Below are 16579 nucleotides of genomic sequence, written 5' to 3' on the forward strand. Positions count from 1 at the left end.
TTACCCCTCTTCTCCCCCTCGTTCCCTCACCGCAGCCTCCTCCCCACCACGGCCGAACCTCCGCCGTCGCCGAGCTCGCCGTCGACGCAGCTCCGGTGACCATTTGGTCACCCCGGCGAGTCCAACGAGTTCGTAAGGCTCCATAGAGCATCCCTAGCGCCTCGCTTCGCTCGCCTTCGAGCTCCAACCCCGTTTCCGTGCACGACCGAACTCCGGCGGCCGCAGCCGAGCTCGCCGCCGTCGACTCCGGCCACCTCAGGCCCGGCCACCACCACCGTTCGACGCGCGGGAGCAAGAGCTCTCCAACGAGCCCAAGAACGGCCTCGCCCGTGCCCTGTAGCGCGATCCCGCATCGCGCCGCCGTCTCGGGCCTCGCCGGCGTCACGTCGCCGGTGGGTCTGACCCACTTTGACCACGGCAGGAACCCCCCTGAGTCCCTGACAGGTGGGCCCAGCCCTGTAGCTAATTAGGATTAGCGCTAACCACTGTTAGTTAACCCCCTGACACTGACTAGTGGGCCCCAGCGCCACTAATTACTAATTAGGATTAATTTAACTCTGTTTAACTCCCCTGTCACTGACGTGTGGGCCCCACACGTCAGGTTTGACCTCAGCCAGCCGCAGTTGACCACTGACGTCATGCTGACGTCATGCTGGCGCAATAATTATATTTCTGGATTTAAATTAAATCAGGAAATTCCAGAATATTATTTAAACTTCAAAAATTCATAACTTTTATTCTGTAACTCCAAATTGGACAAATTATATATGAAAAATGATCAGAAAAATCCAATCTATCCATCTGTACTATTTTCATGCATGATCAAACAAGTTAAATTGATGTTTCAAGCAGAACAAGGAAAAGCACTTTAAAAGGCCATATTTGAATTTGAAATTTGAATCCTTGATTCAAATTTGTTCAAACCCTTCTGGTTTTAGTTGCATTAGCCCAACACACTCATATTGCCATGTTTCATGCATGCATCATATTGTTGCACATTGTTTGGTGATGGTTGTGTATCGATGTCCTTTGCGACAGGTTCTGCCTCCGAGGAGTACCGTGATTACCCTAACGAAGAACCGTATCAGTGCATCGAACCATCAGGCAAGCAACCAACCATTTGATCATATCGATACAACCCCATGTTCTCGCTCCTGCTCTCTTTTACTGCATTAAGACAACGCGTTTCAAACTTCTGTGTGCTACGGTAGTTGAACCCATTTCCTCTGCATGACCTGTCATTGCCACAGTAACTAGATGAAACCCACTAGCATGTGTAGGAGTTGTTTGAGCCATATGTATGTGTTGTTCCTACCTTGCTATGCCTGCTATGCTTAGAGTCGTGTCAGGTCTGGTTCATCTGGGTGATGGGCTAGAGTGAAATGTTTATGTCGGTAATGAGAGTGGTGTGGTGAACACGATTTGGTAAAGGTATCGATGAGAGGCCATGTAGGAGTACATGGTGGGTTGTTTCATTGAAGCCGACCTTAAGCACTGAGATCTGTATGTGTGATTTAAGAATCAGCTACTACCATGCATTGGGCCCGAAACCAATGGACCCTCTCGGCTTCTTATTCACCCTAGTTCTCCGTCCAGGAGTTGCAAGTAGTTTCTGGTGTTTGTAGCCTACTGGAGGCCGTGGACAGCGCTGACCGTAGGGGTGGGCTGTGATGCGGTAGGTACGTGGCACGGTGTACCGAATACCCGTTAGGTATCTCGGGAACCCTGTTCACATCGTTCGGGGCCGTATGGGAAACCTCGGCCGGACTCCCTGCGGATGGAACCTGAATAGGCGATAAACCTGGACTGAAGGCTTAGGTGATTAGGTAGGTCGTGGCCGACACCCACGTTGGGCTTCCGCTTGAAGGTTGCCGAGTACATGTCGTGTAAACGACGGTAAGTGGTGAGAGCGTGTATGAAGAAGTACACCCCTGCAGGGTTAACATGATCTATTCGAATAGCCGCGTCCGCGGTAAAGGACTACTTGGTTGCCTATACAGTTCATAGACAAGTAAATGGAAACTGTTAAAAGCCTAAAGATAAGTGTGAGTGCCGAGGATGGCTCTTCCGTAGGAAGACGGAGGTGGATCCTCGGTAGTGTATTGAATTGGTGAGTAGTGGACTCGTGTGCGCAAAACCATTTCAAGTTGGAGTCTCGTAGGATAGTCTAGCCAAGAGTCAAAGCTGGCTTGCTGCAATAACTCCACCAACCCTTCTTGATACTATGCATGTATGTAGGATCTGATGTAAGTCTTGCTGAGTACCTTTGTACTCATGTTGCTATAATCTACATTTTTACAGAAGACGCTGCAACCCCTTCTGATGGGTTCTATGTAGACGTTGACATCAACGAGTAGGCTAAAGACCCAGGTGGTGACCCTGAGCTTGTGATGGACCACGTAGTATAGCTAGGCTTTCCAAGCCTCTTTTATTTTATTAGTTGTCTGTACTCAGACAAGTTACTTCCGCTGCTGGTTTGTATGACTGTATGACTTTTGAATGTGGGGTCGTGAGACCCGTACCTTTGTGTATGCTATGTATGGCTCCCTGAGCCTTAAATAAAGTACTTGTGTCGTAGAGTCATGTTGTGATGCTTCGTTGTATTTACACATATTGAGCATATTGTGTGTATGATTGAAATGCTTGGTATGTGTGGGATCTGACTATCTAGTTGTTTATCTTTAGTAGCCTCTCTTACCGGGAAATGTCTCCTAGTGTTACCGCTGAGCCATGGTAGCTTGCTACTGCTCTGGAACACCTAGGCTGGCCGGCATGTGTCCTTCTTCGTTCCTGTGTCTGTCCCTTCGGGGAAATGTCACGCTTTGAGTACCGGAGTCCTGTTAGCCCGCTACAGCCCGGTTTACCGGAGTCCTGCTAGCCCAGTGCTACAGCCCGGACCCACTTGCTGATGACCGACACGTTCGAAGCTGGGTCATGGATGCCTGTCCCTGTAAGTCTGTGCCACTTTGGGTTTACGACTAGTCATGTCAGCCCGGGCTCTTTATCATATGGATGCTAGCGACACCATCATATACGTGAGCCAAAAGGCGCAAACGGTCCCGGGCAGAGGTAAGGCGACACCCGTGGGGATACCGTGCGTGAGGCCGCAAAGTGATATGAGGTGTTACCGGCTAGATCGATGTGACATCGAGTCGGGGTCCTGACAGCGTTGGCATCAGAGCTGGACTGCCTGTAGGTTCTCCAAGCCAAACTGGTCAATGTTGAGTCTAGAAATTCTTTAGTTATATGTAGGGGAATTGTTTGTGGGTTGGAACGTAAGGCTCTTTTTACTCCTTTATCTTATGACATTCTGATCTGAGTCAGTCCATTCTTCTACCGGGGGTTAAGGAATTAGGATCTGTTTTCTCTATCAGGATCACGTGTTACTAATCAGTAGTACCTTATAAGTTTGATGGATACAAGCCTAGTTCAGTTCTACTACCACATTATGTTGTTAGAATGGATTCAGAACTTTGATATGATGATGTTGAGGGTGTACGAAATCCTTTGTCAAATGTCTCAAATCCTTCTTGAGCATTTACAGCTGTTATGCTGCCGAAATTTTGCTAGAAATTCTAATGCCTTTGCATTATGATTGTGCTTTCAGATGGCCACTCGCGACCTCAATCAAGTGGTTCGCCTGACTCGATGCCTAGCTGTACCCGGCCATACTGCCAAGTTGGTCAGGGTAATGACTGAGGCTGGATACCGCTGGTATCCTGAGTACACGGTCGAAGAGCAATTCCGAGACTTTAATCAAAGCCAGTATCTCTGCACTGTCAGGATATTTCCATCTTATCCTGGATCCACCGAGCCTCTTCACTGCTCTTATGGACTCGGGGTTACCATTGAGATGGCTGTGCAGGACGCCGCCTACTCTATGATGACCATTATGCGAGTCAGATCTGGTCTATTTCGGGACTCTGATTTCCGGTATATGCCAGGATCACTTCCGGGAGCACAAGGGTATCTCCAGGCTATTTATGCTGACCCCACTCAGGAGGATTCACGGACTCGCACCACTGCTGAGATGCTCGAGGATAAGGACCGTGAAAATCGGGCCTTGAGGTTAGAGCTCTTCAATACCCGTGCTGACCACTGGGCCACTTTGACTCGGTTTGCACCGGCGGTGCAACCTGGATTCTCAGATATGCGCGATCTCTATCCTGTGAGATCTGCTCTGCCAGGCGTGATGGTTTGGCGTGATGTAGGAGGCATCACCCCACCTCGCGGTCCCCGCAGGCCACCGTCTGTTGGTCCAAGGCCTCATCCTAGCCCCTATGGTCCACAAGCTCCGCGAGATCGTCTGTTTCCAGATGATCATGTTGAGCTTCCAGGCTATGGAGGTGACTTCTACGAGGACTACTACGGATCGGTCTGAGTTAGTGGTAGTATCACTAGTTCGCACTAGCTGTGTCGTCTATCGTCCCGCGTGACTCGTGGGATATGACCTAGTTTGTACTCCTTCCGGAGGTGTAGAAAAATAATGTATAGGAGCTTGGAATGCCTCCGATGAGATGTAATCCTCTTTTCACCGTAATAGTACTTGTTTGGTCTTGTACTAAACCCTGTATGGTGTGTATGACGATGGAATAAAGCAGCAGTTTCTGTATCTACCATGTCATACGGATGATCATCTTGCATTTCGAGTTATTCCTTACATTTTTACCCTATGTCGGAATTTTATCATCCTGACTAAATCATTGTCTTGTTTACCTAGGATGGTCAACACGCGCGCTAACCCTGCTTCTCAAGAGCAGGCCGAAGGCAGTGAAGCCAGGGATGCAAATCTGCCTCATCCTCCTTCACTAGCCGAGGTTATGATGGAAGCTGAGAGAAACAAGCGGGAGACCAACCGTTTGTTGGAGCGTATTGAACATAACACAGCACACCATCAGAGGACTAACGTGGTGTCACTCAGTGATTTCATCAAATTACATCCACCCACGTTCCACCACTCCGTCGAGCCTCTCGACGCTGATGACTGGCTTCGCAGTATCTCTCACAAACTGCGTTCCGCGCTGGTAGCGGAGGCTGACAAGGTCACCTTTGCTGCATATCATCTTGAAGGCCCCGCCAGTCTATGGTGGGAGAATTATGGAGCTATGCGCCCGGCGGGCCATGTCACTACTTGGGCTGAGTTCAGTGAGGCTTTCCGTGAACATCACATTCCGGAGGGTCTCATGGACCGTAAACGTGAAGAATTTTGCAGTTTCACCCAAGGCCGACTTTTTGTGGATGCCTACAGCAGGGAGTTTGGTAATCTCGCACGATATGCAACTGAGGAAGTGTCTACTGATGCCAAGAAGCAAGCAAGGTTCCGTAAGGGCCTTAGTCCTGAGCTTCGCCGTGACCTCCGTCTGCATGAGTGCACAACTTTTCAGAAACTTGTCAACAAAGCCATCAGTGCTGAAACTGGTCAGACTGACTATGACGCAACACGCAAGCATGGCCGTGACATGGGTTCCTCATTCGGTGCTGGTCCTCAGAAGCGCCGCGTGTGGGTACCCAACACCGCCCTGCCACCCAGGTTCACACCAAGGCCATCCTTCCAGGCGCCTCGCCCCGTTCAACAGTCTGCACCGGCCAAGCCCTTTGGGGGTCCAACCAACAATGCTCCTCCACGTACCAGTTCCGTGACTTGTTTCAAGTGTGGGGAATCTGGTCACTATATGCGTGAGTGTCCCCAGACCAACCCCAACCAGTCTGCTAAAGCTGTTGGCCGTGGCAAGCCGACAGGAAAAATATTCCACGCCAAGCCGGTCACCGCCTCACGTGGCCATGTCAACTGTATCTCTGCCGAAGAAGCTCAAGAGGATCCCAACGTCGTTCTCGGTACGCTTCTTGTCAATTGCCACCCGGCATCTGTTCTTTTCGATACAGGAGCCTCTCATTCTTTTATATCTGAAAACTATGCTCGTTTGCATAACGTCGCATTCGATGATATGCCAACCTCTATGGTAATTCAAACTCCGGGATCCAAATGGCAAACTTCTAGAGTAAGCCATGGAAATGAAATCCAAGTCGACAGACTTGTTTTCCTCGCGTCTTTGATAGCCCTTAAATCTTCAGATATTAATATCATTTTGGGTATGGACTGGATGTCAGCTCATCGAGCCAAAATTGATTGCTTCTCTAGGACTGTTCAGCTCACCCACCCTTCAGGCAAGATAGTCAATGTCTTGACCCGAATAGCCAAGCGACAATTATATTCTCTTAACGCCAGCCCCTTGCCAGACCTTGAGGACGTTCCGGTAGTCCGTGACTTCCCGGATGTCTTTCCAGAGGAATTTCCAGGTGTTCCACCTGACAGGGATGTTGAGTTTGTAATAGACCTCATTCCAGGAACCGTTCCGATTGCTAGAAGACCTTATAAGATGGCACCCCTAGAACTTGCCGAGCTTAAGAAACAACTCGATGAGTCCTTGAAAAAGGGTTTCATCCGACCTAGCTCTTCTCCGTGGGCTTGCCCCGTCCTATTCGTCAAGAAGAAGGATGGTACGGACCGGATGGTTGTAGATTACCGACCTGTCAATTTGGTCACAATCAAGAACAAATATCCACTTCCCAGGATCAACGACCTGTATGATCAGCTCGCTGGATCCTCAGTCTTCTCCAAGATGGATTTGAGGTTGGGTTACCATCAAATCAAAATCAGAAACGGGGACATTCCTAAAACGGCCTTTGTTACTCGTTATGGCCAATACGAGTACACCGTCATGTCCTTCGGATTAACCAACGCTCCAGCCACCTTTTCTCGGTTAATGAACTCAATCTTCATGGAGTATTTGGATAAATTCGTCGTGGTTTACCTCGATGATATACTCATCTACTCCAAGAACGAGGAAGAACATGCCGAACATCTAAGGCTAGTGTTGCAGAAACTTCGAGAGCATCGCCTTTATGCCAAATTTTCTAAATGTGAATTCTGGTTGCCAGAAGTGACCTATCTGGGTCATGTAATATCTGGTAAAGGTATTGCTGTTAACCCTGAGCGAGTTCAAGCCGTCCTTAATTGGACTCCACCTGAATCGGTCAAGCAAGTTCGGAGTTTTCTAGGCTTAGCGAGCTATTGCCGTCGCTTTGTCGAGAACTTCTCCAAAGTTGCCAAACCTCTAACCGAACTCCTCAAGAAAGATAAGAAGTTCGAATGGACTCCACAATGTGAGCACAGCTTTCAGGAACTGAAAAGACGCCTGACCTCTGCTCCCGTACTGGTACCGCCAGACTTCTCCAAGGACTTTGTTATCTACTGCGACGCCTCGCGACAAGGACTAGGTTGCATTCTCATGCAAGATCGACACGTAATTGCTTACGCTTCACGGCAATTGCACCCACATGAGGAGAATTATCCTACTCATGATCTAGAGCTTGCAGCCGTAGTCTATGCACTTAAGACCTGGCGACATTACCTTCTCGGTAATCGTTGCGAAATATTCACTGATCACCAAAGTCTGAAGTACATTTTCACCCAACCGGATCTGAATCTCAGGCAAAGACGTTGGGTTGAGTTGATCACAGACTTCGATTTAGGGATAACCTACACCCCAGGGAAAGCCAACGTCATGGCTGATGCGCTAAGTCGTAAATCTTATTGTAACAATCTGATGTTACAACAAAGTCAACCGCTTCTCCATGAGGAATTCCGGAAGCTTAACCTTCACATTGTTCCTCAAGGATTTCTTTCCACCTTGGTGGCAAAACACACCCTTACGGATCAGATTATCAAGGCACAGAAGGTAGATCCGGGAATCTCCCGCATCAAGAGAAACATTCGGAAAGGAACTGCGAACTGCTTCTCTATTAATGATCAAGGGGTCATATACTTTGGGAATCGACTAGTGGTTCCCAAAGTGCGAAACCTGAGGCGTTTGATCCTTAAGGAAGCTCATGAATCTCCTCTCACCATTCATCCCGGTAGCACTAAGATGTATCAGGACCTACGCCAGAGGTTCTGGTGGACTAGGATGAAGAGAGAAATTGCTCAGTATATTGCAAATTGCGACGTCTGTCGTCGTGTAAAAGCAGAGCACCAACGGCCTGCTGGCACCCTTCAACCCTTAGCTATTCCTGAATGGAAATGGGATAAAATTGGTATGGATTTCATTACCGGTTTTCCCAGGACCAAGAGAGGGAATAATGCTATTTTCGTCGTGGTCGATCGTCTTTCCAAAGTAGCCCATTTCCTACCTGTTCGTGAGAGTATAACCGCTAGTCAGCTGGCAGACTTATACATCTCCCGAATAGTGTCCCTCCATGGTGTTCCTTTGGAAATTAACTCGGATCGAGGAAGTCTTTTCACCTCTCGATTTTGGGAAAGTTTCCAAAATGCTATGGGAACCCGTCTCTCCTTTAGCACCGCTTTCCACCCTCAGTCGAGTGGTCAAGTGGAACGCGTCAACCAGATTCTAGAAGACATGCTTCGAGCCTCTGTTATCTCATTCGGAATGGACTGGGAAAAGAGCCTTCCATTTGCCGAATTCGCTTACAACAATAGCTATCAATCTAGCTTGGGTAAAGCCCCTTTTGAAGTTCTCTATGGACGACGGTGTCGAACACCCCTTAACTGGTCAGAGACCGGGGAAAGACAATTCTTTGGCCCGGATATGATTCAGGAAGCAGAAGAACAAGTTCGCATCGTTTGTGAAAAGTTGAAAACAGCCCAATCTCGTCAAAAGAGTCAATATGACCGAAAACATAAGGCTATGACTTTCGAGGTTGACGAGAAGGCTTATCTTCGGGTCACCCCTCTGAAGGGAACCCATCGTTTCGGTATCAAAGGCAAATTGGCTCCTCGTTACATTGGACCTTTTCGCATTCTCACCAAACGAGGAGAAGTTGCCTACCAGTTGGAACTACCTCCGCACCTCTCCAGAGTCCACGATGTCTTCCACGTTTCTCAACTCAGGCGTTGCTTCTCGGATCCTATCCGTGGAGTGGACCACGAAACGATTGATCTCCAAGATAATCTTACATATCGAGAGTACCCCATTCGTATCCTCGATCAGGCCGAGCGTATCACCCGACGTCAGAACATCAAGTTCCTCAAAGTACAATGGTCGCACCATTCTGAGGATGAAGCAACCTGGGAAAGGGAGGATCGTCTTCGACTTGAGTATCCCGCCTTCTTCCCGGAGGAACCCAAATCTCGGGACGAGATTCTTTTGAGTGGGGGTGAGTTGTCACACCCTAGCTAGTCATGCATTAGAGTGTTGCATCATGTTTACTCATTCATCAGAAACTTGAAATGGGGATCTGTGAAACCCTCAGAATCATTTTGAAAATGACCCAAATAAAAATTTCTCCAAAAGGGTCCAAGAAAATGCTCATGTTGATCTCTGAAAATATTGGACAGAGATAAAAATCAAACCAATATTTTTAGTGGCTCATGGACATTTATTTTGGGCATTTGGAATTAATGCATAAATATTTGCTTTGGAAATATATTTCTATATATATAAATATATGTCCAAATATTATGCCAATTATAAAGGAGCTCTGGAATAATATATCTAGCTCCTGCAAAAAATTGGCATAAGTTAAATAAATGATTTAATATATTATTTAAATCAAAACAAATGTCAGAAATTAGAAAACAGAAAAATAAATAAAGGGAGAAACTTACGTGGGCTCCTCCCTGTGCAGCCCAGCCAGCTGGCCGGCCCAGCCAGCAGGCGGCCCAGCCCGCCTCCCTCCTCTGTCGTCTTCGTCCCGACAGAGGGAGGGGAGTGTGGCCGGCGCGCGCGCGCGCCACCGCGCCACGCCACCTCTCTCCCTGCCTGCCTGCCCTCCCCTCCTCGCCTCGATGCCCTGGACGACGCCACGCCTCCCCCCTGCTCTCTCTCACTCTCCCTCGGCTCTCCCCTCCTCTCCCTCGCTCTCTCTCTCACACGGCCGAACACCACCGTCGCCGCCGTTCGCCATAGCAGCCATCTCCGGCCACCCCTCGCTCCCCCGACTAGCTCAGCGGCTCCGCCTCGACCTCCTCTTCCTCCCCACCGCTCCACGGGTCTCCGGAAGCCCTGCATCGCCGCCACGTCGCCGTTCCCCTCCTCGGGCTCCGACCACCGTCGCCGTCGATTCGCCGTCTCCAGCGCGTCCCCGAGCCCGCTTCGACGCCCACTGCAACCGCGGTGAGCTACGCCACGGTTTACCCCTCTTCTCCCCCTCGTTCCCTCACCGCAGCCTCCTCCCCACCACGGCCGAACCTCCGCCGTCGCCGAGCTCGCCGTCGACGCAGCTCCGGTGACCATTTGGTCACCCCGGCGAGTCCAACGAGTTCGTAAGGCTCCATAGAGCATCCCTAGCGCCTCGCTTCGCTCGCCTTCGAGCTCCAACCCCGTTTCCGTGCACGACCGAACTCCGGCGGCCGCAGCCGAGCTCGCCGCCGTCGACTCCGGCCACCTCAGGCCCGGCCACCACCACCGTTCGACGCACGGGAGCAAGAGCTCTCCAACGAGCCCAAGAACGGCCTCGCCCGTGCCCTGTAGCGCGATCCCGCATCGCGCCGCCGTCTCGGGCCTCGCCGGCGTCACGTCGCCGGTGGGTCTGACCCACTTTGACCACGGCAGGAACCCCCCCTGAGTCCCTGACAGGTGGGCCCAGCCCTGTAGCTAATTAGGATTAGCGCTAACCACTGTTAGTTAACCCCCTGACACTGACTAGTGGGCCCCAGCGCCACTAATTAGTAATTAGGATTAATTTAACTCTGTTTAACTCCCCTGTCACTGACGTGTGGGCCCCACACGTCAGGTTTGACCTCAGCCAGCCGCAGTTGACCACTGACGTCATGCTGACGTCATGCTGGCGCAATAATTATATTTCTGGATTTAAATTAAATCAGGAAATTCCAGAATATTATTTAAACTTCAAAAATTCATAACTTTTATTCTGTAACTCCAAATTGGACAAATTATATATGAAAAATGATCAGAAAAATCCAATCTATCCATCTGTACTATTTTCATGCATGATCAAACAAGTTAAATTGATGTTTCAAGCAGAACAAGGAAAAGCACTTTAAAAGGCCATATTTGAATTTGAAATTTGAATCCTTGATTCAAATTTGTTCAAACCCTTCTGGTTTTAGTTGCATTAGCCCAACACACTCATATTGCCATGTTTCATGCATGCATCATATTGTTGCACATTGTTTGGTGATGGTTGTGTATCGGTGTCCTTTGCGACAGGCTCTGCCTCCGAGGAGTACCGTGATTACCCTAACGAAGAACCGTATCAGTGCATCGAACCATCAGGCAAGCAACCAACCATTTGATCATATCGATACAATCCCATGTTCTCGCTCCTGCTCTCTTTTACTGCATTAAGACAACGCGTTTCAAACTGCTGTGTGCTACGGTAGTTGAACCCATTTCCTCTGCATGACCTGTCATTGCCACAGTAACTAGATGAAACCCACTAGCATGTGTAGGAGTTGATTGAGCCATATGTATGTGTTGTTCCTACCTTGCTATGCCTGCTATGCTTAGAGTCGTGTCAGGTCTGGTTCATCTGGGTGATGGGCTAGAGTGAAATGTTTATGTCGGTAATGAGAGTGGTGTGGTGAACACGATTTGGTAAAGGTATCGATGAGAGGCCATGTAGGAGTACATGGTGGGTTGTTTCATTGAAGCCGACCTTAAGCACTGAGATCGGTATGTGTGATTTAAGAATCAGCTACTACCATGCATTGGGCCCGAAACCAATGGACCCTCTCGGCTTCTTATTCACCCTAGTTCTCCGTCCAGGAGTTGCAAGTAGTTTCTGGTGTTTGTAGCCTACTGGAGGCCGTGGACAGCGCTGACCGTAGGGGTGGGCTGTGATGCGGTAGGTACGTGGCACGGTGTACCGAATACCCGTTAGGTATCTCGGGAACCCTGTTCACATCGTTCGGGGCCGTATGGGAAACCTCGGCCGGACTCCCTGCGGATGGAACCTGGATAGGCGATAAACCTGGACTGGAGGCTTAGGTGATTAGGTAGGTCGTGGCCGACACCCACGTTGGGCTTCCGCTTGAAGGTTGCCGAGTACATGTCGTGTAAACGACGGTAAGTGGTGAGAGCGTGTATGAAGAAGTACACCCCTGCAGGGTTAACATGATCTATTCGAATAGCCGCGTCCGCGGTGAAGGACTACTTGGTTGCCTATACAGTTCATAGACAAGTAAATGGAAACTGTTAAAAGCCTCAAGATAAGTGTGAGTGCCGAGGATGGCTCTTCCGTAGGAAGACGGAGGTGGATCCTCGCTAGTGTATTGAATTGGTGAGTAGTGGACTCGTGTGCGCAAAACCATTTCAAGTTGGAGTATCGTAGGATAGTCTAGCCAAGGGTCAAAGCTGGCTTGCTGCAATAACTCCACCAACCCTTCTTGATAACATGCATGTATGTAGGATCTGATGTAAGTCTTGCTGAGTACCTTTGTACTCATGTTGCTATAATCTACATTTTTACAGAAGACGCTGCAACCCCTTCTGATGGGTTATATGTAGACGTTGACATCAACGAGTAGGCTAAAGACCCAGGTGGTGACCCTGAGCTTGTGAAGGACCACGTAGTATAGTTAGGCTTTCCAAGCCTCTTTTATTTTACTAGTTGTCTGTACTCAGACAAGTTACTTCCGCTGCTGGTTTGTATGACTGTATGACTTGTATGTTGGGTCGTGAGACCCGTACCTTTGTGTATATTATGTATGGCTCCCTGAGCCTTAAATAAAGTACTTGTGTCGTAGAGTCATGTTGTGATGCTTCGTTGTATTTGCACATATCGAGCATATTGTGTGTATGATTGAAATGCTTGGTATGTGTGGGATCTGACTATCTAGTTGTTTATCTTTAGTAGCCTCTCTTACCGGGAAATGTCTCCTAGTGTTACCGCTGAGCCATGGTAGCTTGCTACTGCTCTGGAACACTTAGGCTGGCCGGCATGTGTCCCTCTTCGTTCCTGTGTCTGTCCCTTCGGGGAAATGTCACGCTTTGAGTACCGGAGTCCTGTTAGCCCGCTACAACCCGGTTTACCGGAGTCCTGCTAGCCCAGTGCTACAGCCCGGACCCACTTGCTGATGACCGACACGTTCGAAGCTGGGTCATGGATGCCTGTCCCTGTAAGTCTGTGCCACTTTGGGTTTACGACTAGTCATGTCAGCCCGGGCTCTTTATCATATGGATGCTAGCGACACCATCATATACGTGAGCCAAAAGGCGCAAACGGTCCCGGGCAGAGGTAAGGCGACACCCGTGGGGATACCGTGCGTGAGGCCGCAAAGTGATATGAGGTGTTACCGGCTAGATCGATGTGACATCGAGTCGGGGTCCTGACAGCGTTGGCATCAGAGCTGGACTGCCTGTAGGTTCTCCAAGCCAAACTGGTCGATGTTGAGTCTAGAAATTCTTTAGTTATATGTAGGGGAATTGTTTGTGGGTTGGAACGTAAGGCTCTTTTTACTCCTTTATCTTATGACATTCTGATCTGAGTCAGTCCATTCTTCTACCGGGGGTTAAGGAATTAGGATCTGTTTTCTCTATCAGGATCACGTGTTACTAATCAGTAGTACCTTATAAGTTTGATGGATACAAGCCTAGTTCAGTTCTACTACCACATTATGTTGTTAGAATGGATTCAGAACTTTGATATGATGATGTTGAGGGTGTACGAAATCCTTTGTCAAATGTCTCAAATCCTTCTTGAGCATTTACAGCTGTTATGCTGCCGAAATTTTGCTAGAAATTCTAATGCCTTTGCATTATGATTGTGCTTTCAGATGGCCACTCGCGACCTCAATCAAGTGGTTCGCCTGACTCGATGCCTAGCTGTACCCGGCCATACTGCCAAGTTGGTCAGGGTAATGACTGAGGCTGGATACCGCTGGTATCCTGAGTACACGGTCGAAGAGCAATTCCGAGACTTTAATCAAAGCCAGTATCTCTGCACTGTCAGGATATTTCCATCTTATCCTGGATCCACCGAGCCTCTTCACTGCTCTTATGGACTCGGGGTTACCATTGAGATGGCTGTGCAGGACGCCGCCTACTCTATGATGACCATTATGCGAGTCAGATCTGGTCTATTTCGGGACTCTGATTTCCGGTATATGCCAGGATCACTTCCGGGAGCACAAGGGTATCTCCAGGCTATTTATGCTGACCCCACTCAGGAGGATTCACGGACTCGCACCACTGCTGAGATGCTCGAGGATAAGGACCGTGAAAATCGGGCCTTGAGGTTAGAGCTCTTCAATACCCGTGCTGACCACTGGGCCACTTTGACTCGGTTTGCACCGGCGGTGCAACCTGGATTCTCAGATATGCGCGATCTCTATCCTGTGAGATCTGCTCTGCCAGGCGTGATGGTTTGGCGTGATGTAGGAGGCATCACCCCACCTCGCGGTCCCCGCAGGCCACCGTCTGTTGGTCCAAGGCCTCATCCTAGCCCCTATGGTCCACAAGCTCCGCGAGATCGTCTGTTTCCAGATGATCATGTTGAGCTTCCAGGCTATGGAGGTGACTTCTACGAGGACTACTACGGATCGGTCTGAGTTAGTGGTAGTATCACTAGTTCGCACTAGCTGTGTCGTCTATCGTCCCGCGTGACTCGTGGGATATGACCACTGTTGAGAATACTCGTAAGTTCTTATATTTCTACCACATATGTGCCGCTCGATTCTCACATTTTGCAGTTGTGCTCTTTTATTAAAAATATGAGTGTTTTTTCTCCCGTTGCAACGCACTGACACTTTTGCTAGTCTTAAAAAAATTGTATTCAGATTAGACTACCAGCGGAGGGGGAGGTGGATCAGAAACGGGTAGCCTCAAAATTTCTCTACAGGTGGACAACCAGTCGCAAGAAACAAAGTTATGCATACAGACAATAAAACAATGGAGGACAGCCCTACAATCCATTCATTCATGTAGTACAATTAAAAAAAAGACCCTGATAAATCCCGAACGTTCGGATTTTAAGCATTTCTTTCCGAACATTTTTTCATGGCAACTTTAGTTGTTAAGACATGGCAACTTTGTCCCAGTTCATTTTTTGTCAGAAAATTGTCATGTTTGCCAACCTCGCGTGAATTAAATTTGTCATAAAAACGTTCGCGTTGCCATGCTTAAAATCCGAACGTCCGAAATTTATCATTTCCAGAAAAAAAAAACCCTCAAGGATACAAGCTCGGCATTCTATCCCATCTATATGAAATGAAAAACGAAAAAGAAAGAAAAACATCCGCACGAATCTCCATGTAAAATCAATGACATGGGACTTAGATGTGCAATACTTTACTTAGGGTACATCTAGATGTGTTTTCGCAAAACCGTTATTAATACACTCCCATAATACACAGAAATAATTTCCTCTTAACCAAACCCTACCCCGGGAGGGAGATCCCCGGTTTCCTAATTAACGCAACCCAAGCGAAAAGACAGGTAATAATAACAAGCTGCAACATAGATCAGGAGTTTGTCTAACCGTCATTGCGCGACCTCTTGGTCCCGAACGCTCCACGGTCCTTCATCTGCTGGAAAACACCAAACTAGTAGCAAATCATCATAAGCAAGGCATCTAGAATCGAACCGACACCAGAACCTAAACGGAGCGGGATCGAATGCAACTGAAGCAGCGCGTACCCTAGCAGAAGCCATCGGATGGGGCGGAGAATTTTAGTGGCGGCGGCGGGTGGAGGGGAGAGAAGAATGGCAGCGAGCGAAGGGGGGAGGAGACTGCACAGGCGAGAGAAGGGGGAGGGGGCTGCACAGGCGAGCGAAATTATTTATTTATTTTTGGCAGGCATGAATTATTATGAGCTGTGGATTCGCTGGGCAGCGTGGTGCGGCGAATTTTATTTAGAGCAAGTACAATAGGCCTTTTATATTTTGATCTTTGGATGAGTTGGAGAAGAGAGAGGAGGAGAGAGAAGGGAAGCGGGCTACTGATTAACAATTAACAGCCAGCTGCAGCATGTGCTTCTAGCATTTTGTGAGAGAGGGAGATGGGCCACGTATCAAAAAAGTAGTACATATTTACATGCAACTATTGTACTTGCCGGCTATAAGCTTGACTATAGATGACATGGCAAGATCATATAGCTAACAACTGGCTATACTATTAACCATGCTTATGTTGCTACCACCTGGTGGTTCTGCGGGACCTGAAATGGCGTCGGGCTCTCCGTGTTTGGGCTGTCACGTTGGAGCGGCGCGGAACCGTGGAACGAAGAATATGCAGGCATGGCCAGCCACTTCAACTTTTTTATCATAGTAGTACATTCACGGATCCTCACATACGTGCACACCAGGAGTCTTTTGATTCGCATGATTCTCAAAATGCAGAAATAGAATGGCATGTTCTATAGTACTCCCTCTGTAAACAAATATAAGAGTGTTTAGATCACTATTTCAGTGATCTAAACACTCTTATATTTCTTTACGGAGGGAGTATCCAACAAGATTTGAGAGTATATTTACGCTCTCTCAAACCCTCTCCTTCTCTCTCCAGAAAAAACAACAGGGGGCAAAGTAGAGGCTGGTGGCTCCTGCCGGCGAGGCCGCGGTTCCCTCTTGTCTCCATGCGTCTTGTAGCTAGGGGAGGA

The 16579-nt window shown here is 48.6% G+C and overlaps 1 protein-coding gene across 1 annotated transcript in view; it reads right to left on the minus strand.

Moving 5' to 3' along the window:
* LOC119363554 (ranBP2-type zinc finger protein At1g67325-like) overlaps nucleotides 1–15506 on the minus strand; it is a 106931-nt gene extending 91425 nt beyond the window's left edge. Inside the window, exon 1 of the mRNA XM_037628931.1 lies at nucleotides 15460–15506. Within this exon, the coding sequence (XP_037484828.1) occupies nucleotides 15460–15505 (46 nt within the window). The 5' untranslated portion in view covers nucleotide 15506. The remainder of the gene's footprint in view (nucleotides 1–15459) is intronic.
* Between the last annotated feature and the right edge of the window lie 1073 nt (nucleotides 15507–16579).

Source organism: Triticum dicoccoides, chromosome 2B (assembly GCF_002162155.2).
Source record: "Triticum dicoccoides isolate Atlit2015 ecotype Zavitan chromosome 2B, WEW_v2.0, whole genome shotgun sequence".
Lineage (NCBI taxonomy): Eukaryota > Viridiplantae > Streptophyta > Magnoliopsida > Poales > Poaceae > Triticum > Triticum dicoccoides.